At 45.1% G+C, this 17,824-nt stretch overlaps 4 protein-coding genes across 4 annotated transcripts; 2 read left to right on the forward strand and 2 right to left on the reverse strand.

Moving 5' to 3' along the window:
• The first annotated feature begins 285 nt into the window (after positions 1–285).
• Positions 286–9,728, forward strand: LOC117787030 (pneumococcal serine-rich repeat protein). Its single transcript, XM_034625470.1, is given in 7 exon segments — positions 286–919; positions 1,610–3,965; positions 4,020–4,940; positions 4,943–5,030; positions 5,062–8,339; positions 8,404–8,562; positions 8,627–9,728. Coding segments are annotated over 7 exon segments (7,233 nt in total). The 5' UTR covers positions 286–800; the 3' UTR covers positions 8,939–9,728.
• A 144-nt stretch (positions 9,729–9,872) lies between these two features.
• Positions 9,873–11,452, reverse strand: LOC117786832 (F-box only protein 28). The gene is made up of 3 exons (XM_034625241.1): positions 11,110–11,452; positions 10,913–11,040; positions 9,873–10,840 (listed from the first exon to the last, which is right to left on the reverse strand). The coding sequence occupies exons 1-3, from the start codon at positions 11,191–11,193 to the stop codon at positions 10,039–10,041; spliced, it is 1,014 nt and encodes a 337-aa protein (XP_034481132.1). The 5' UTR covers positions 11,194–11,452; the 3' UTR covers positions 9,873–10,038.
• A 269-nt stretch (positions 11,453–11,721) lies between these two features.
• On the forward strand, positions 11,722–13,803 carry LOC117786809. Its single transcript, XM_034625206.1, has one exon. The coding sequence runs from the start codon at positions 11,818–11,820 to the stop codon at positions 13,456–13,458; it is 1,641 nt and encodes a 546-aa protein (XP_034481097.1). The 5' UTR covers positions 11,722–11,817; the 3' UTR covers positions 13,459–13,803.
• A 53-nt stretch (positions 13,804–13,856) lies between these two features.
• Positions 13,857–17,713, reverse strand: LOC117786781 (cell division cycle protein 27 homolog). Its single transcript, XM_034625164.1, has 3 exons — positions 17,053–17,713; positions 16,874–16,949; positions 13,857–16,781 (listed from the first exon to the last, which is right to left on the reverse strand). Exons 1-3 carry the CDS (start codon positions 17,074–17,076, stop codon positions 14,062–14,064), a joined length of 2,820 nt encoding a protein of 939 aa, XP_034481055.1. The 5' UTR covers positions 17,077–17,713; the 3' UTR covers positions 13,857–14,061.
• Between the last annotated feature and the right edge of the window lie 111 nt (positions 17,714–17,824).

Consider the following 17,824-nt stretch of genomic DNA (forward strand, 5'->3'; position numbering starts at 1 on the left):
CTTTGAAGCTTTGATTTTTATAAATGATAGATTTTTACGTAATATCGATACATCGGCTATCAAAAACTATATAGCCGATAGTATAACCAAAACTACCATATCGATATAGTTATGCGATAGCTATCAAATGAAAATACATGCTTGAATAACAGTGGAGATAATAAATTCCCATTGCCTGGATAAATAAAATTACACTATTGTGCAAATTTGTGATAAATTACAATCTTATAAACCTTAATATATTTTGTGGGGTTGATTTCTGATGTTGCCAATAAACACAGCTGCATTACGATTGCCATTGTGGCGATAGTTTCGATAGTTTTTGTGCATCACTAATGTCATGGCGGACACAAAGCAAAAAAGCGGTGGGAGAAAAAAATATGTGCGCAAAGAATGAAAAAATCTAATGTAAAAAATTAATTTTTGCTGCAGCTAATGAAATGCAATTTAAAAATGAATACTATAACAATAATAGTGAGACAATAATGTATATTTTAGTGTAACATTTATAATGAGTACGGAATGGTAAAGAATGAAAATATGACTCGAAAATATGATTTCAACTCCGTGCAGGCACCACCAACAAAATTAGTGTTTGTAGTGTCAGTGGAAAATTGGCAATTGCGTACGTTTATGTAAATGCAGAGCACAACGGGGGGATAAAAACAAATTGCAAATTGCCACAATATATAGCGGCTTTTTAAATTAACTAGTAACAATCGAGCGCGTTCTCTCGTCTCGCTACGAGTGTGAGATAAAGAAATATTGGGGAAAAAGAGGCGCGAAAAATTCGCAACAAAATGGTTGTCTCAAAAGACAACAAGCGTCGCCGTAAGGAGACGGAGACACCGCCAACGTCATCGTCGGCAGCAGCGGCAACAACTGTCGCTGTGGAGTCATCACCCGAGATGCCTAAAAGGTGAGCCTATATCTCCCTCTATCTATTCAGTTGATCGTAAATATCTACATATATATGTAGTTGTTGTATAAAGAGGGAGATGACGACGCATTGCCTGCCAGTGCTCATATTGCTAACAGCAACATCGCTGCGCTCTCTCCCCACTCCCCAACACAACGTGAAGTGAGGTGCGCCTCCATTGTATAAGTAACAGTGTTGCCAAATTAAAGCGCTAGTTAAAATATAAAACAAAGTTAATTTAAATATGCTTCCATATAATTAAATTTTGTTTTGTTTTAAGTTTTTTCTAAAGTGTAAATTGAAGTACAGCAAACTGAGTTATAATTATTTATGGAACACACTATGACAAAGTTATTTACAAGTCTACAAAAAATTAAAATAAGCAGCATTACCATATTAATATTTTAAAACGCTTGCATGGCTTTAAAAAAGCCAAAATGTCAGCAGTGTTAAGCCAGCGTCGTGGCGCTGTTGTTGTTGCCAAAGCAAAGGGCTGATTACAATTTGCTTTGGGGTAGAGCAGGTGTATGCATTTATATGTGTATGTGTGTGTGTGTGTGTGGTAATTCAATGCGTTGTTGATTTCGTCTATGATTTTGCCCGTAATTTGTATCAAATTGCATTTATTACCAATTAAAATTCACTCATATTTAAATTTCTTCACCCCTTACCTTTATCCCTCTATTGCAGAACGAAGGTGCAGGCACAGCGTAAATTCGCACAAGGCCAAAATGCGCCCAGTTCAGCAGGAGCTTACAGCGCTGCCAGCGTAGCAGCAGCGGCTGCAGCGGCAGCAGCATCTGGTCCTAGCACCTCAGCAGACAGTCTTCAACCACCGATTGAAATACTTCCCAACAAGTGTCCCAAGCCGCAGGATTTCTTAACATTTCTGTGCTTTCGCGGCACATCCGCGTTGCCCGCGCACTTGGATTATCTGAATCAGGGCAAGTCCAAAGCAAACGATGTCCCGCCCAGCAGCAGCAACGACAACATCAACAAGAAGAAAAACAATAGCAACAATAACAAAAAGAAACGTGGAAGACCCGCCAAAACAACACCAAGGAAAAAAACAGGAGAGGAACAGCAACAACAGGAGAAACCTCAACAACAGCAGCAGGAACAGCAACAACCACAGTTGCCAGCTGATCAAGCTGATAAAACAGCAAGTGATAAAATTGAAGCAACAACGTCACCTCCTCCACATCCCCTAGCAGGGGCAGTGCGTAAGCGAGCCGAGGTCATTACAGAGGGAAACAGACGAGGAGCACGACGCAATGATACATTGAAACGACGCTCCAATCGGGCCAACAACAAAGAAAAGGATGATGAGCAGGAGAAACAACAACATCAGCAGCAGAATAATGCAGATGATGCTGAGGAGGAGGACGAAGAGGATGAATTCTTTTCAGCTCATGATGCGAGCTCACGCAATGGCGGCGCCGATGAGACACTCTCCAAGTCGGAGATGACAAACTCGAATGTCAAGCGTGGTCGCAGTCAGGCAACAATAACCAGGAAAGCAGCTGCAGCATCACCAGCTGCTACGGAGAGCAGTGTCACCAAGGAGAAGGAAAAAGCGCCCGTGAAACGTGTGCGACAACGTGAATCACCCATATTTATACCGTCACCAGAATCATCTGGACGCATGACACGACAACGTGCTTTCTTTGAGCCCGTCAAGGTGATGCCAAAGCAGCCAGAGCCAGAGGAGCAAGATAAGCCGGTAAAAGAGGAGAAGCAGCTGCAGGAGGGGAAGGAGCCGAAAGAGGAGAAACAAGCGCCCAAGAAAGCAACAACTGACTCAGGAACCGCTGGAAATAAGCAACAACAGCTTAACAAGGAGAAGACAAACTCCAGCATTTATGCCAAAGATGCTGCCAAGCAGCAGCAACAGCAATTGGAAAATGGAGGCACTGCGTCCGCTGTTGCCGCTGAACAACAAAAGGGTCTCAATGTCTTCGACTTCAGCTCGGATGATGAACAGCCATTGGCCAAGTCCATAAAGCTGAAAAAGGGTGCCAAAAAAGGCGCAACAACAACAACAGCAGCAGCCGCAACAGTTTCGGCGCGTGGACGCAAATCCGCTGGAGGCGCAGCCAAGAAACAACAGCGGGAAGAGGAGAAGGTGGAGACAACACCAAGCAAAACAGAAGAACAGCCAAAACCAAAGCGTGGCAAAGCGCTTAAGAAGAAAGCAGAAGAGGAGAGTGTGGACAAAGAGCAGCAGGATGAGAAGAAACAGCAAGAAGAGGAGGAGGAGCTGTCACCACCCCAGTCTAAGAAGCAGAGCAATAGCAATCACAATGCACGTCCAGTGCGTCGTCAGGCGCAAGCGAAAGCCACCAAAGCTGAAGCTGAACGTTCAATGAGTCCAAGTCCACAACGAAGTCAGCGACCGTCGCGTAAAACGAAGGAAGCAGCTGCCATATACATGGGCATCATTGGCCACAAACTGCAGCTGGCGGATGACGAGGAGGATGACCTATCCCTTAGTAGCTTTCCAGACATACCCAATGTCAAGGAAATGGAGAAAATGGAAAAGGAGATCAAGAAAAATGCGGCTGGCAAAACGAGCGAAGTGGCGACGAGGAAAAAGTCACCCAAACCAACAGCAACAACAACAGCAGCAGCAACAGAAACTGCAGTAACAGCAGCAGCAACAGCAACTGTTGCTGCCGTGGAGCAAGTGCAGCCGGAGACAGCAGCGGCAGCAGCAACAGCTCCTCCTAGACGTGGCAGACCCCCAAAGCAGTCAAAAGCAGGAGCAAGCACAGCACCAACAACATCAGCAGGAGCAGCAACAACAGCAACAGCTACAGGCAAGCCCCAAATTGAGGGAATGCTGGTAAAAAAAGGCGCATTGGCGCTAGCAAAAGCAAAGTCCGAACAGCAACAACAACAGCAAAAGCAACAAAAAGTCGATTCCGATGCGGAGGAAGATTTTTTAATCAACGAGGAGCTAAACGAAACGAAACGTAAGCTGGAAAAGAGTTTTAGCGACTCGGATGATGAACCGTTGGCTATAAAAGTGCCAACAGCTGCATCAGCAGCCGCAACAACAACAACAACAGCAGCAGCAACAGCCAAAGCCAGCAGCAACAGCAGCAAAATGGAAACTGCAACTGCAACATCGACTGTTGCAGCAACAAATGCAATAACAACTGCTGCAGCTACAGCAACAACAGTTGCAAACTCAGCAGCAGCAGCAATAACTGTTACAGCAACCACATTAAACTGCACACCGCCTAAGCAACAACCACAGCAACAGCAACAACAATCGCTACAACAACCGCTGCAACTACCACAACAACAGCAGCAACAGCAGTCGTTATCATCACAGCTGTGCATGTCAGTCAATGCCACGCCCACAATGCAATTAACAATGTTGCCGCTGACAGCAAAGCCAACACAATTTTCCATATCTCCGCCAAGTTATGCGCCCCTAAAGACCATGGAAAAGAAATCGCCAGTACCCACATCAAAGATACTTAATGTGCCAGCAACATATGCGTTGCCGGGAGCTGGTGCGGGGTTAGGCGCTGTTGGTTTCGCCAAGACGACATCGTATTTGCCACAAGCATCTCCGCATTATCATACGCCATATGTGCGACCTGCGACATTTGTTGCGGCTGCTGCTGGCAACAAGACGCCGCAACAGACAACAGCAGCAACAACATCAGTGACATCACCATTGAAATATCAAACGCCGCCCACAACGTATCCGCCTCCGATTGAAGCGTATCAATGTCCCAAAATTAACCCAAATTTTTTAACACCCAAATATGAGCGGAGCAGCGTGTTGCCGCGCGCCAACAACAGTAGCAGCAGCAACAACAACACCAGCAATATTAATAGTTTTACGGCACCAACAGTGGCACGTGCCACATTAAGTAGCTTAAGTAGTCCAGTTGGTGTGGCAGCAACTGTAAAAAGTGTTCTGCCACCTCCTGTTGTCAGTCAAGGTCAAAGTTTGAATCTAAGTCTACCAGCTGTGGCATCCACATCAGCAGCAGCAGCTGCAGCTGTGCAACAACAGCAGCAACATCAACAACAGCATCAACATCAGCATCAGCAGCAGCAACAACAGCAGCCGCAGCAGCAACAATTGCCGGCACAAAACAGCAACAATAATTCAACTGCAGCAACTGCAACTGATCCACTTAAAGATGAAATTGGCAGCATTCTGGCCCAGGCAACACTCATGCCCAGCAAAGAGGAATCCGGCAAAATCTTTGGCATTGCCAGCGTGAGTTTGGCGCAAAGTTCCGGTCCGGATAACACGAAATGCACGCTGGGTAAATGTGGTTCCATACATAAGCCTGTGCTGGGTCCCGTGGTGCCCACCGAGGGTTACTTTGGCGATCAGTTGACCAGCAAGGAGCGACGCAAGGCCAAGGTGAACATGACTCATGAGCAGATACAAAAATGGCTCATCGAATGCAGCTCGAATCCCGACGAGATTCAGGATGATCTCGATGATGAGTTCGATGAGAGCATGCGACCACAACAGGCTCAAACGCCGCCAGGACCAACAACCCGTGATGACAAGGAAAGCACAAGTTTCAGCAGCTCATCGAATAAGACACGTGGCGAGCTCGGCAAAAGCGAAAGCGCCTGGTCAGCCAAGGGACCATCGCTGAAGGCAACTCCCGTGATGGTCAGCACAGCGGCAGCAGCAGCAGCAACAGCTGCCGAGTCGGATGCGTTGGACTTTGACAAGTGTGTGACAGCTGTGAATCTGACACAGAAAACACAGCTCGACAGCGATAAGAAATTGCCAGATAAAAAGGTAAAGAACACCGCCAGCAACAGTGTCAAGGCAGCTGTTGCAGCCGCCACAACAACAGCAGCAGCAGCAACAACAGCAGGCAGCAAACGTAGCGCTGCAGCCACGCCCACAGCGAGTCCAACGCCGCCTAGTAAACAGAAGGCAACCAACAAAAAGAATACATCGGCAACTGCAACAACTGCAACACCTCCCAAGCGTACGCCTGTCTATCAGAATCAGAGCAACAAAACCAAGGCACAGTTGCAGCTGGAAAACAAGCAACAACAACAACAGCAGCAGCAGCAGCTACAACAGCAACAACAACAGCTGCAAACAGCAAAGACGACAACTTCGATTTATGCCTTTGGCAAAGATGAAGAAACAACGACAACAGCAGCAGCAGCAGCTACAACAGCAACAGCAACTGTTGCTGCCAGCAAAGCAACAAATCGACGTCGCAATGCTGCTGAGTTGGAAGCAACAACAACTACAACAACGCCGCCGCCTGCGCTTAGCGAACGTTCGCCGACCAAGAAACGAGCAGCAGCAGCTGCAGCTGCCACAGCAGTGCAATTGACATTGAGTCCAACGGATAAACTAGAGAAGCCCAAAGCAACAGCAGCAGCAGCGCGTAATGCCAAAAAACAACAGCAACAAGAAAAGCAACAACAGCAACATGAGAAGCAGCAAGAAAAGCAACAACAGCTGGCGACAACAGCAACTCCTGGCGCTGATTCGGATGCAGAGGGTGCCACCTTTTATATACCACTGTTGCAAGGCGCCAGTGGAGGTGCTGGTGGCATACAAGGCGTGGCCGTTAAGCTGGGGCGCGAGGGACCTGATGGACCCAATCAAAAAGTTGTGATGCAGGCAACTCTCGTGACCAAGGCACAAATGGACACCAATTCAAAGCCATTGCCGGATAATGAGCTGGTCAAAACATTGCTGAATGCGGCAACAACCGGCAATGATGTTGCAGCGGCAACAACAACAGCAGCAGCAACAGTTGCCGCCAGCAGCAACAGCTTAAAAGCCAGCACCTCAGCAGCTGCTGCTGCTGCAACGACAACAGCAACGACGACAGCTACAAGTCTCGTGCGTGTCAATTCCAATTCATCGTTATTCTCCGGCTCGGCCAAGTCACGAACAGCAGCAGCAACTGTTGCTGCTGCAGCGACGGCAGCAACGTCCGCCTTGGCCAAAAAGTACAAAGATGACACGCCCATCAAGATGGCGAATAACACGGCATTCCCGCGACACGATGATCCTACACAAATGGTCGAGGCACCGATCTTTAAGCCCACCGAGAAGGAATTTGCCGATCCCATCGAGTTTATCGAACGCATCACACCAATTGCAGCTAGATTTGGCATCTGTAAGATTATACCGCCGGCTAGCTTCAAGCCCGAGTGTCGCATCTCGGATGAGATGAGATTCACGGCCTACAATCAGTATGTCCATAAGATGTTGCATCGTTGGGGTCCCAGTGCCAAGGAGTTGAGTGCGATTAAAAAGTATTTGGCCACCCAAAGCATTGTGATGAATCATGCACCGTGGATTGGCGGCATGGAGGTGGATCTGCCGCGTCTGTATCACACGGTCCAGGAGCTCGGTGGCCTCAAAGAGGTCATCGAGAAAAAGAAATGGGCACGTGTCGCCGAGGAAATGTGTATACCAAAGTTGGCACAAGATCGTGTCACCAAATTGGATGACATCTACTGCAAGTATTTGTTGCCCTATGACACACTCTCTCCGGCGGAGAGACAGAAGCTCTTCGATGAGGTCGAAGCGGATTGGGCCAAACGTGAAGCACGTGCTCGTCGCAATGCAGATCGTTTTGTCAATAGCACGGAGAGCGTCTCCAATGAGGAAGATGATGTCTCTACGGATGAGGATGAGGAGTCCGAGGAGGAGATCGATGGTGTCTCCATGGAGTGCATTGTCAAGGGTCGCAGCATGCCCCTCAGTCAATTCTATCGTATTGCCCGCAACACGATGGCCTTGTGGTTCAAGAGCACCGATCCCACGGTCAATGAAGTCGAGGCGGAATTCTGGCGTCATGTTGCCGTACGCGACAGTCATGTGTGCGTCCATTCCGGCTCCATTGATAGCTCCGGTTGGGGCTATGGCTTCCCCAGTCCGGGTCCTAAGGGCAAGGGATCCAATTATGCGCGACATCCGTGGAATCTGAAGGTGCTCACCAATAATTCAGGATCTGTTCTGCGCTCCCTGGGACCTGTCATGGGCGTCACGGTGCCTACGCTCCACGTGGGCATGCTCTTCTCCGCCTGCTGTTGGTATCGAGATCCGCACGGTTTGTCATGGATTGAGTATCTGCACACTGGCGCCTCAAAGCTATGGTACGGCATTCCTGATGATCAGAGTGCCAATTTTCGTTCGGCGCTTACGTCGCTGATACCAACGCATTGTCAGAACAAGACGATTTGGTTGCCCTGTGATACGGTGATGGTGCCACCACATATGCTTACCGATCGCGGCGTCTCCCTGTGCCGCATCGAGCAGAAGCCTGGCGAGTTCATTGTCGTCTTTCCCCGTGCCTACACCTCCAGCTTAGCCACCGGATATGTCGTCTCGGAGAGTGTCTATTTTGCCACCATGTCGTGGCTGGATTTAGCCAAGGATGACTTTAGGGTGAGTGTTGCTGCATTATTTATTTGTTAATACATATTATTAATATGCTTGCTTATTCTTGCAGGACATTCATGAGAGCTGTGAACCGGCCATGTTCTCGTTGGAGCAGCTGCTCTTTGCACTGGGCTACGATCAGCGCGTCAACTCGGACACATTGCAGCAAATGCTGCCCATGCTGAACGAGGTCTGCGAGAAGGAATCCGCAGCAAGAGAACAACTTAGGGTATGTTCATAAACGAGATAAATCAATTTGACATATTTAATGCTAACATTATTTATTTATGCAGGCTGCTGGTGTGACATCCACCGAGAAGGTGCAGGCGGAGAAGGGACAAAAGGCGAAGAAGCAACAGCAGCCACCGCACAAATCCATCGAGAGTGAATGCGATCTGTGTCGTGCAAATCTGTACATATCCATGGTTCGCACCGAAGATGGCAATGTTTATTGTCTGCAGCATGCGCTTAAAAATCTCAACAATGGCAACATTCAAGCCAAACAATGTAAACTGATTTACGCTTACAACGTGGACGACATTCAGCAACTGATACGTCAGCTGCAGGAGAAGATTCAACACAAGGCGGCGGTTAAGAAAAAGTAGCATCGACGGCGTCGCTATTAAACGCAGCGCAATAAAGATTCAACAATTATTATTATTATTGTATCGACGACAGCGTTTGAAAGTGAACAAACAAAAATCTTTGTACATAAATACGCTACATATATGCATTAATGTATTTATAAATGTAATATTCATATATGTAGATGGCAGTGGCAATGACAATGCTTGCAATTTGACTAGTTTATACATAAATACGTATATATATATAATATAATATAAATATATATAGTAGTTTATATATATAGGGAGGGAAACTAATATGTTTAAGTAACACGTTTGCAATGAATTTTTGTTTTCCATTATCTTTTGTTATTACTGATTATATCCCATGTGTTATTGATTGTAAATAAGTATATATATATATGAAGCTTAGTAATTAGTTAGACCTTTGATTAAGTCTCCCTCAGTTGATACAAAGATTTACACACTGCTAACAAGTGGCAATTTCTACTACCTTTTATACAATATACGATTAACAATTAACAATTACACTTACACTTACCATAGGCATATAGAGACACCTAAAGTCAATAGGAATCGTAGTCTTAGACACAGAGCATTAACAATAGCAGCAACTGGCCAAGAAGCCAAGTGACAACTGATTCAAAATAAAAACAAAGCTAATTCCTATTCGCCTGGCAAATCTTGAATGATGATATAGTAAATGTTCCAGTTCCATGTATGTAATTTTAGATATATCTACCATCCAACCAGTGCTATATATAAACCGCATAAAACTCACACAAAACAATAAATGAAATGAAAATAATACCAACCACAAGGCAGTCAATGGCAATTATAAATGAGAACTGTAATTTAGATGTTCAATGTATTTATATAGTTATAATACATTTATTAAAATAACAAGTGCAACAATAAATCTTAACTCGAAATATTACAACTGCACAGTTTATTTTTTATTTATACATGCATATATATTTGAAAATATTGTAATGCGGCAGTATTCATTGAGAAATAATTATCGAGACTTGTGATCTTAATCTATATGATTCAATACTAAGTACACTATTTAACCTAAGATCATACATTACAGTAATCTTCACCTACATGAGAAAACACTAAGCTTTTGGTTTCTTGCTAGGCGGCAGACAGTCTGAGGCGACCGCTGAGCGTTTAACAGCGGTACTGGGAGACGCCTCCAAGCTTTTGCCCTTGGCCAACACATCCTCGAGTTGACGCTTCAACTCCGACACCTGTGTGGTAAGTTCTGTAATGCTGCCCACTGCTTCCTGCAAACGACGCTCTTGTCCCCTGCGTGATACTTCAAGGAACCGTATTCGTGACGTCAGTAATTTCTGTGTTTGCCATTGTCTCTGCAACTGCTTGGATAGATCGCGATCACAAGTGCACTGGTTGCCATCGGTGCCTGCTGCACTGGTGGGCAGTGATTTGGCCAATAAAAGTGCCTGTTGAAACAAGGCATCGGTTTTGGTTTTGATGCAGATTGTATTTTGGCATTGCGACTGTTGTTGTTGCACTGGAGCCTTCTTCATTGGAGCTACTTTTACACCGTTGAAGCTAATGTCACCCAGGGAACCGCAGACAACGACACGTCCGCTTCCCGAGCCTGAAGATTCGTTTAGTTTCATGGCCAATTTAAAGTTGACGGCAATCTTTTCATCAAAATGCTCAATAGCCATCGATGAGATATCGCGCAGCTCTTGCAATACTTCATGGGGACGCAGAGGTTTCGTTGTGCTGGCCAACAGTTTCAATATGCTGATGATCTCGTCTAGCACGCGACCAGGTATAAAGCAACATACATTAAGATCTATAAACTTTGAGTAAGTCATTGTCAGCATAGAAATACGCGTCTCGATGGAGGTCAGGATGTCGGAGTGGCGCGCTAGCATGTGATTACTGCAAAAAAAAAAAACAACAGATTTTGTAATCAATGCAGAATCAAATAGATTCTCAGTAGAATTCACTCACCGTCGTTCCGATTCGCGACGTGGTAGAAGCGACTTGATGCGTTTAAAATTCTTGGCATGCTCCTGCACAACCTTATTAAATCCCGTATTCAACACCTGTTGGCAAATGTAATTGAAGCGAACGCAAATCTAGAATAGAGTAGAAGTTTATTGATGCGCCTTCATGTACAAATGTACTACTATTTATTAATTACCCACCTCTCGTTTCCTGGCTACCTCATCGTACGTGAGCAGTTCCAATATGTCCATCAACACTGTGTCCGGTAAGTCCAAGATATTCATTTCGTAAATAAACTTTCTGTGCCAAGAAAATTAATTGAAACAAAACCAAACACCAAAATAAATTCGCAGTAAGCGAGCGCAGCAAACGTGGCGACGCTGTTTCTTATTTGTTATTTAATGCTTGCACTATTTATTGCACTTCATGCTGCGGTATTGTGCTATATAAATAATATTTTAATCGACGTAAAATGCTTTAATTCGCTTAATTCTATTACTTTTCATGCAACAACCAAATTTTTTCTGCGTTCCTGTGATTTGAAAGACGTTGCCACCTTGGCAGACAATAGTAACCTTTTATTTGAAAGTTGCCACACCTCGAAATTCGTTATAGATCCTAATTCATTTTGTAGAGATTCTTTTGGAAAAGTATCTTCTTAGTCTCGAATTAAAATGGTTTGTTCTTAATTGATCTTATTGCTTTCAAACAATTGTTTGTTTGGTTTTAAATTTGTTAATTTAAATCGCGCGCCGTTTCGCGTGATCTGAGCAGGTCACAACAGTATGGCAGGCTTGCTTTACCAAGACGCGGATTCTGACTGACTGCTATTTCACTCAACATGTCGGCATTTAACTGTAACGGCACTTTTTTAAGACGAAAAATGTTAACTGCAATTAATTTAAACAATGGATTTGCAACGTAAATTGCCAGCTGCTAGTCCAGCTTCTACACAGTGCTCTGAGTTGGAATATTTAATAGCACTACAATCGGATGAGATAGGGGGCTCCCAGCTGCGTCGCTCCCAGCGTTTGCGCGAAAAGGAGAAAACTAATTTAGAAACTCGCAAAGAAGTCGTCGAGAATACAATAAATAATACTAGTATCAATGATGGCGCCAGCTCGCCTCAACTGTTTGCGGAGACGGATGAGGAATTCAGCCAACTTGGTCAACAGCCTCCCAAACAGGCCAGTATACCACAAGCGACCATTAATCAAAATGTGGCGAGCAAACGCGCCAATAATGAGACTTCCGTGGACGTGTGGCCAAAGGAAAAGCGCCGCCGCAAAAGTACAAGCACATCCCGTGCCAAGAAACAAACAGCAGCTGTGAGGAAACCAACAACATTGTCTTCAAAATTGAATCTTAAAACAAACTCAATTGAGTCGCAATTCGGAATAATGTTTCCTTATCCACAAGTGGATAATGCCGACTGGCAGAAGTTCTATAACCCGCAGGCAATTGTCATCCCATCTAAACCAAACTCAGGCGAATTGGAAATCAAGATCTCGCCTGAATCTATACAAAATCCAACAACAATGCCACAAAATGAAAAATTAGTACCACAACCCCAGAAAACAGAGCCTTCTTATCAAATTTGTAGTCAACCTAAGCGGAAATCCCATAAAATCATTGATTCTGCATCTGGAACTAAGCGAAGTCGTGCCAAAAACCAGCGTAAAGTTGTTCCAATATCTACCAATGACAAAGTAACTAATCAATGTGCACATCACCAGCAGCCGACCGTAAACCCTTCAGATTCAACAGAGCCACATCTGACGGTATTCACCTACGGAACTGCACAGAATCCGCAGGTTCATCCTGGAATATCCTTGCAGCTCAGTTACCAACAGCCGACCGTAAACCCATCAGATTCAACAGGTCCGCATCTAACAATATCCAACCATGGAACTGCAGCGAATCCCCAGGCTCATCCCGGGCTGTCCCGGCAGTACAGTTACCACCAGCCGACTGTAAACCCACCAGATCCTAAGCCATCATCATATCAACGTCAAACTTGGACTCAAACCCTGCTTCCGGAGCGTTATCCGGACCATTTTATACACCAGTTGCCGCCGGAATCCACTACAATGAATGGAGTAATCATGTCAAGCGAATTGCAGCGCGTTGGAGCTGAAACAGCTGTGCCGGATTCAACTAGAGCCTTGCCATCCAAAGAACTGCGACAAATGTGTCCCACACCGGATACAACGCCAACCGTCGCCCACGAATCCTATACCCCGTCGCCGCCGATTGCGGATTCGTTGACTTCATCAACGCCATCACTTAGTGATTCGCTTGCCGAGGTATTTGGCACTAGAAAAGTACGAAATATTTTAAACATAGAGCCGCCGCGCAAGTATCTGGTGCTGGAGGTTCATCTGCCAGCGATCGCGTTTATGCTGGACGTGGAGCTGGGACGCCTGCGCGCCGTCCTGGGAATGACACAACGCCTGACGCACGAGCAGGTTGAACAGATGACACAGGAATCCCGTGAAGTTATAAGCATACACTCATCAGAGGACAATCAAGAGTTTGAGATGCAGTGAAAGCCATAAAACAATAAGTTTATAACAATATCTTGTCAAATTTTAGATTAATTTGTATATTATTTTTTGTTATTGTTGTTTATCATGTGCACAGCAGTTGCACTGTCTCTAATTGATTTAATAATGTTAATCACATATTGAGACAGACAACGAGAACGACGACATCAAATGTAATGTAAGAATCGTATATCTATATAGATATATATGGATTCATCACGAGTGCACTACTGTGCGAAACTGTACTTAAAGTTGAACTTTTCGTTTTAAAACTGTAGTGTGTTGATCATTTAAATTTTGTATTTTGTATAATTTAGTTGGTAATCAATATATGTATAATGTATTGTATATGTTGTTGTTTTTGTTGCCTTCGAATTTCAGAGTGCACAGAGACAGAGACAATTGCTTAAACCGTTCTTCATCCTGTTTTTGTTGTGGTTGTTGTGGTTTTTGTTGTTTTTCTTGTTATAAATAACCTAATGCTAAATGTTATCTAGACTTTAATATAATTCATAATTGGTTTTGTTTCTCATTCAAGATATAGTATAGTATATATATATAATAATTATGTAATTATATACAAGCGCTCAGACTTGGAGACCTTCTTTAGTAGTCGCTGTCGTAGCTAACATCTTGCTGCGCCTGCGTTGAGTCATCGGAACGCTCCGAGGTTGGTTCAAAGTCCACATCCAGTACAGTGTCATTGGCTGGACAGCAATTGGGATGCGCCATTGAATCGAAGGCATCTTTGATTTGATTATTGGCGCCCTTGGGATCCAGATCGGTGGCCCAGCTGAAATGCATCAATGCCAGATCCATATTGCCGAGCGTCTTGTGTATCTTGCCAATTAGATAAAATACTACCGACTCCTTTGGCACAATCTCCTTGAGCTCCTCCAGTTCACGCAACGCCTCCTGGTATTTGCCCAGTGAGAAATATATGGAACCGCGATGAAAGCGCGCCAATGGATTTTTCGGATCTAACGAAGCCGCCGTATTAAGTGTTTGCAGGGCCGTATCCTTTTTCTGCATAAAGAACTGCATCGCTCCGATGTGCACCAATATGACCGAGTTCCATGGATTAATCTTCAACGCCTTCATATAGTGCAATTCGGCTAGCTCATATTTCTCCTGCTTGGAGTAGATGGTGCCAATGCCGAACCAGGCATTATAATGCCGAGAATCGCGTACGACTGCCGCTCGGAAGTAGTCCATGGCCTTGTCAAACTCCTCGGTAAGCACTAGTTCATGTCCCAGCAGTGTGTAACTGTAGACAAAGTCCGCATCTACTTGAACGGCACGCTTGAAGAACTTGATGGCCGTCTCGTGCTCCTTGTGCAACGAGAAACAATTGCCGGCAACACACCACGTCACCGGACTGCGTTTATCCTGACAGATGAGGTCCTGCGCCAGTGCCGAAAGCGCCACCTCCTTTTGCAAGTGCCACAACGACGTGGAATAGATCTCCATATAATCCAAGCGACACGGTTCCGTCTCGTGTATCCGTTTAAATATGACAACGGCAGCCTCGTATTCACGAAGCTCATACCGACACATGCCAATCAAAGATTGCACCCAACTGGAGCTTAAATGATGCTTTGGTATCGTCGACTCCAGCTGCTTGATGGCCGCCTTGCAATGGAATGCCGACAGCAGCTTATATCCCTCGGCCAGATCACGGAGCAGGAGCATTAAGCCATCCGCCGATTGCTTCTTCATGCTGAGCAACTGATGTGCCAAGGTCTGTGCATTGTTGAGACTATTGTTAAGCAGAACTTTGGCATCTTCTGTGCTGCGATTATTGATTGTGGTTTGTTGCTGTTGTTGTTGATTGTTGTTGTTGCCATTGCCAGTTGTGGCTGCCGATGTGATTGTTTCCACCTTTTCCTTCTCCTTGCGCGACTGCTTCTCGCTCAGTTTCTCTGCAAGATGATGATGCGTCTTCTCCTCAATTAGCTCGTTGTTTAAACAGATTTTTGACATTCGTGATGATTTTGTTTTGCGTGGCGGCGAACGCGGCTGCACAAATTTATTATTGTTTGTTATATTTGGCGATTTGTTGTTCTCCTTAACCGAGTACGCCGAATTGCTAAAAAGCCGGGAGCTGCGACGCACTGCCGCATTGGTATTGGAAGGTGCATTGCCTACAACATTGTTGGGTGTGCGAGGCGTTATGTTGCCAGCCTGTGTAAATACGGCGGGTTTGCTCTTCTCCTGACGATTGATTAGGCCACCCACATGTGTTTTTAACTTTTTGCCAATGATTTTGGGCTCCTGATTGACCTCCACCAGCATTTGGGGCAAGGGCGAATACGCGGACATGCTTAAATTGGACTGTAAGGCGGCTGAGCTGCCATCGCAGGGACTAGCCAAGGGCATAATGCCAAAGCTGGGCGTTAACGGCGATATTGCAGATAAATATTTGAATTGCTTGCGAAATGGTGTGCCATTGTTGGTATCATACAATTGCTGCTGCTGCTGTTGTTGTTGTTGCTGCTGCTGTGTGTGCACATCATGTGTGGCATAACCCATTGGTGTGTCCTCCAGGAGCATCATGCTCGAGTTATTGTTGCTGCTGCTGTTGATATTATGCTGCAGCTGTACGCCACCTCGCAACATGGTAATGGAGCTGTTGAGATTGTTATTGTTTATGTTATTATTGATGTTGTTATTTGGCGTCATCAGATTCTGTAGTGTGGCAATGCTGGTGTTGTTGTTCTGCTGCTGCTGCTGCAACTGCTGCTGTTGCTGATCCACAGGCGTGTTAAGTATATAATTTGAGTTATTGCTTAAATTGTTCAACAATAGATTCTCCAGCTGCTGTTGCTCGTTGACCATTTGGCCATTGCCACCAAAGAGCACCATGGAATTGGCATTGGCGCTGCTGCCCTGGCAAGTGTTGAACACATCAGTGCTTTGAATTTGGAATACTGCGGCTGCATCGGTATCCTGACCCAGCAGGCATAGATCGGCAAACGCATGCCACATAAATGGGTTCAGTTTCAGTGCACGCTGCAGCGCATTTACCGCCAGCTTCTGACGTTCCGTCCGCATACAGACTTGTGCCATCAACTGATAAGCAAAGCATGCAATTTCGCCAAATTCTCGCTGCAGCTCATCAAAATGTTTGCTATCCGCAAAACCATTGGAAATCAGAGCGCTTTCAGCTTCAGCATATTTCTTCAGTTCATAGGCGCATTTGGCCTGCAAGTAGCGGCACTGTGGCGATCGACGCGACTTCTCCATAAGCAGCCAATAGGCCTGATCCAATAGATTTGAACGATAGTAGCTGGTGGCCAATAAAAATATCGTCTCGTCGCTTTCCACTGCAATGGGGCACATAATAGATAACAGAGACAGGGTCAAGAGTATTAATCACCATGAATATGTGGTCAAAACTGTTTGTTGTTGCACTCACCTTCTGAGCATAGACGCTCCGCCAGAAAAACGGCATCTTTATGATCGTAGTGGTTGAGGCAGTGCCATATGGCGGCCTAGGTGAAGTTGGAAATGGCAGAAATGCAGGTAAAAGTGGAAGTGTGAGTGGAAAATTGAGTTTGTAATTTATTATTTTTGTATCGTTTGCTATCGATTTACCTGCACGGGCTCTTGTATCATCATGATTTTTGAATTTTATGTCAAACTGAGTGCTGAAAATCTGTTTCCACTCCACTCTACTCCACTCCGATCCGACGCCACGACGCTACCGAGCTTTTCACTTAGCGGTGCGCCCTAGTTACAGTTACAGACAGAGCTGCACTTTTAATCCGGTTTCAGTTTCAGTTTTTTCTGATGGCTTTTTATGCTTCAAATGCGCAAACTACAAAACATACAATGGATCATGCTGCACTGGCTCCATACGAGGTGCAATTTTCCAGCAATCAAATGAAAAAAAAAGTGTCGTGTCGTGTGTAACTTAAATGCGGGGTGTACTGGCGCTGATGTTGCTCCCTGACCACGACCACCACTTCTAAAATATTGCGCTGGCGAGGCTTCTCTTCTTCTTCTTTGCCTTCGCACAAAACCTCAACACTCCGCACGTCAGTCAATTTTCGTAACAATTTTCAAGGCCTTCGCATTAGCTTTTCCGCACACACACACTCACACACACATACATTACAAAATCGACTGTTTTCGAGTAAAGCAAGTTATCTATATATAATCTAAACGCGAAATTTGTGGCCTATTCGTTTTGCATTAAAAACTAAAATTAGTCGAACTTTTTCCGTGTGAGTGGCGATGCCAGCAAAGTATTTGCCATTCTGTTTGGCATCGATATGTTGGAATGCCGATAACAACATAGCACTGAACTATCGGTATCGTTATCGAGACAGGACTTGCTTTATTTCTATTTTTTTTTTTTTAAGAA

Source organism: Drosophila innubila (assembly GCF_004354385.1).
Source record: "Drosophila innubila isolate TH190305 chromosome 3L unlocalized genomic scaffold, UK_Dinn_1.0 0_D_3L, whole genome shotgun sequence".
Taxonomy (NCBI): domain Eukaryota; kingdom Metazoa; phylum Arthropoda; class Insecta; order Diptera; family Drosophilidae; genus Drosophila; species Drosophila innubila.

Bases quoted from the DNA above. Each gene is read 5' to 3' on its own strand.
- LOC117786832 (XM_034625241.1), bottom strand. From the start codon at position 11,193: ATGAATATCTTGGACTTACCGGACACAGTGTTGATGGACATATTGGAA. The intron at 11,041-11,109 runs GTGGGTAATTAA...ACTCTATTCTAG, and splicing joins AGGTAGCCAGGAAACGAGAG to ATTTGCGTTCGCTTCAATTA. The intron at 10,841-10,912 runs GTGAGTGAATTC...TTTTTTTTGCAG, and splicing joins CGTCGCGAATCGGAACGACG to TAATCACATGCTAGCGCGCC.
- LOC117786809 (XM_034625206.1), top strand. From the start codon at position 11,818: ATGGATTTGCAACGTAAATTGCCAGCTGCTAGTCCAGCTTCTACACAG.
- LOC117786781 (XM_034625164.1), bottom strand. From the start codon at position 17,076: ATGATGATACAAGAGCCCGTGCAG. The intron at 16,950-17,052 runs GTAAATCGATAG...AACTTCACCTAG, and splicing joins TGATACAAGAGCCCGTGCAG to GCCGCCATATGGCACTGCCT. The intron at 16,782-16,873 runs GTGAGTGCAACA...GCCCCATTGCAG, and splicing joins GGAGCGTCTATGCTCAGAAG to TGGAAAGCGACGAGACGATA.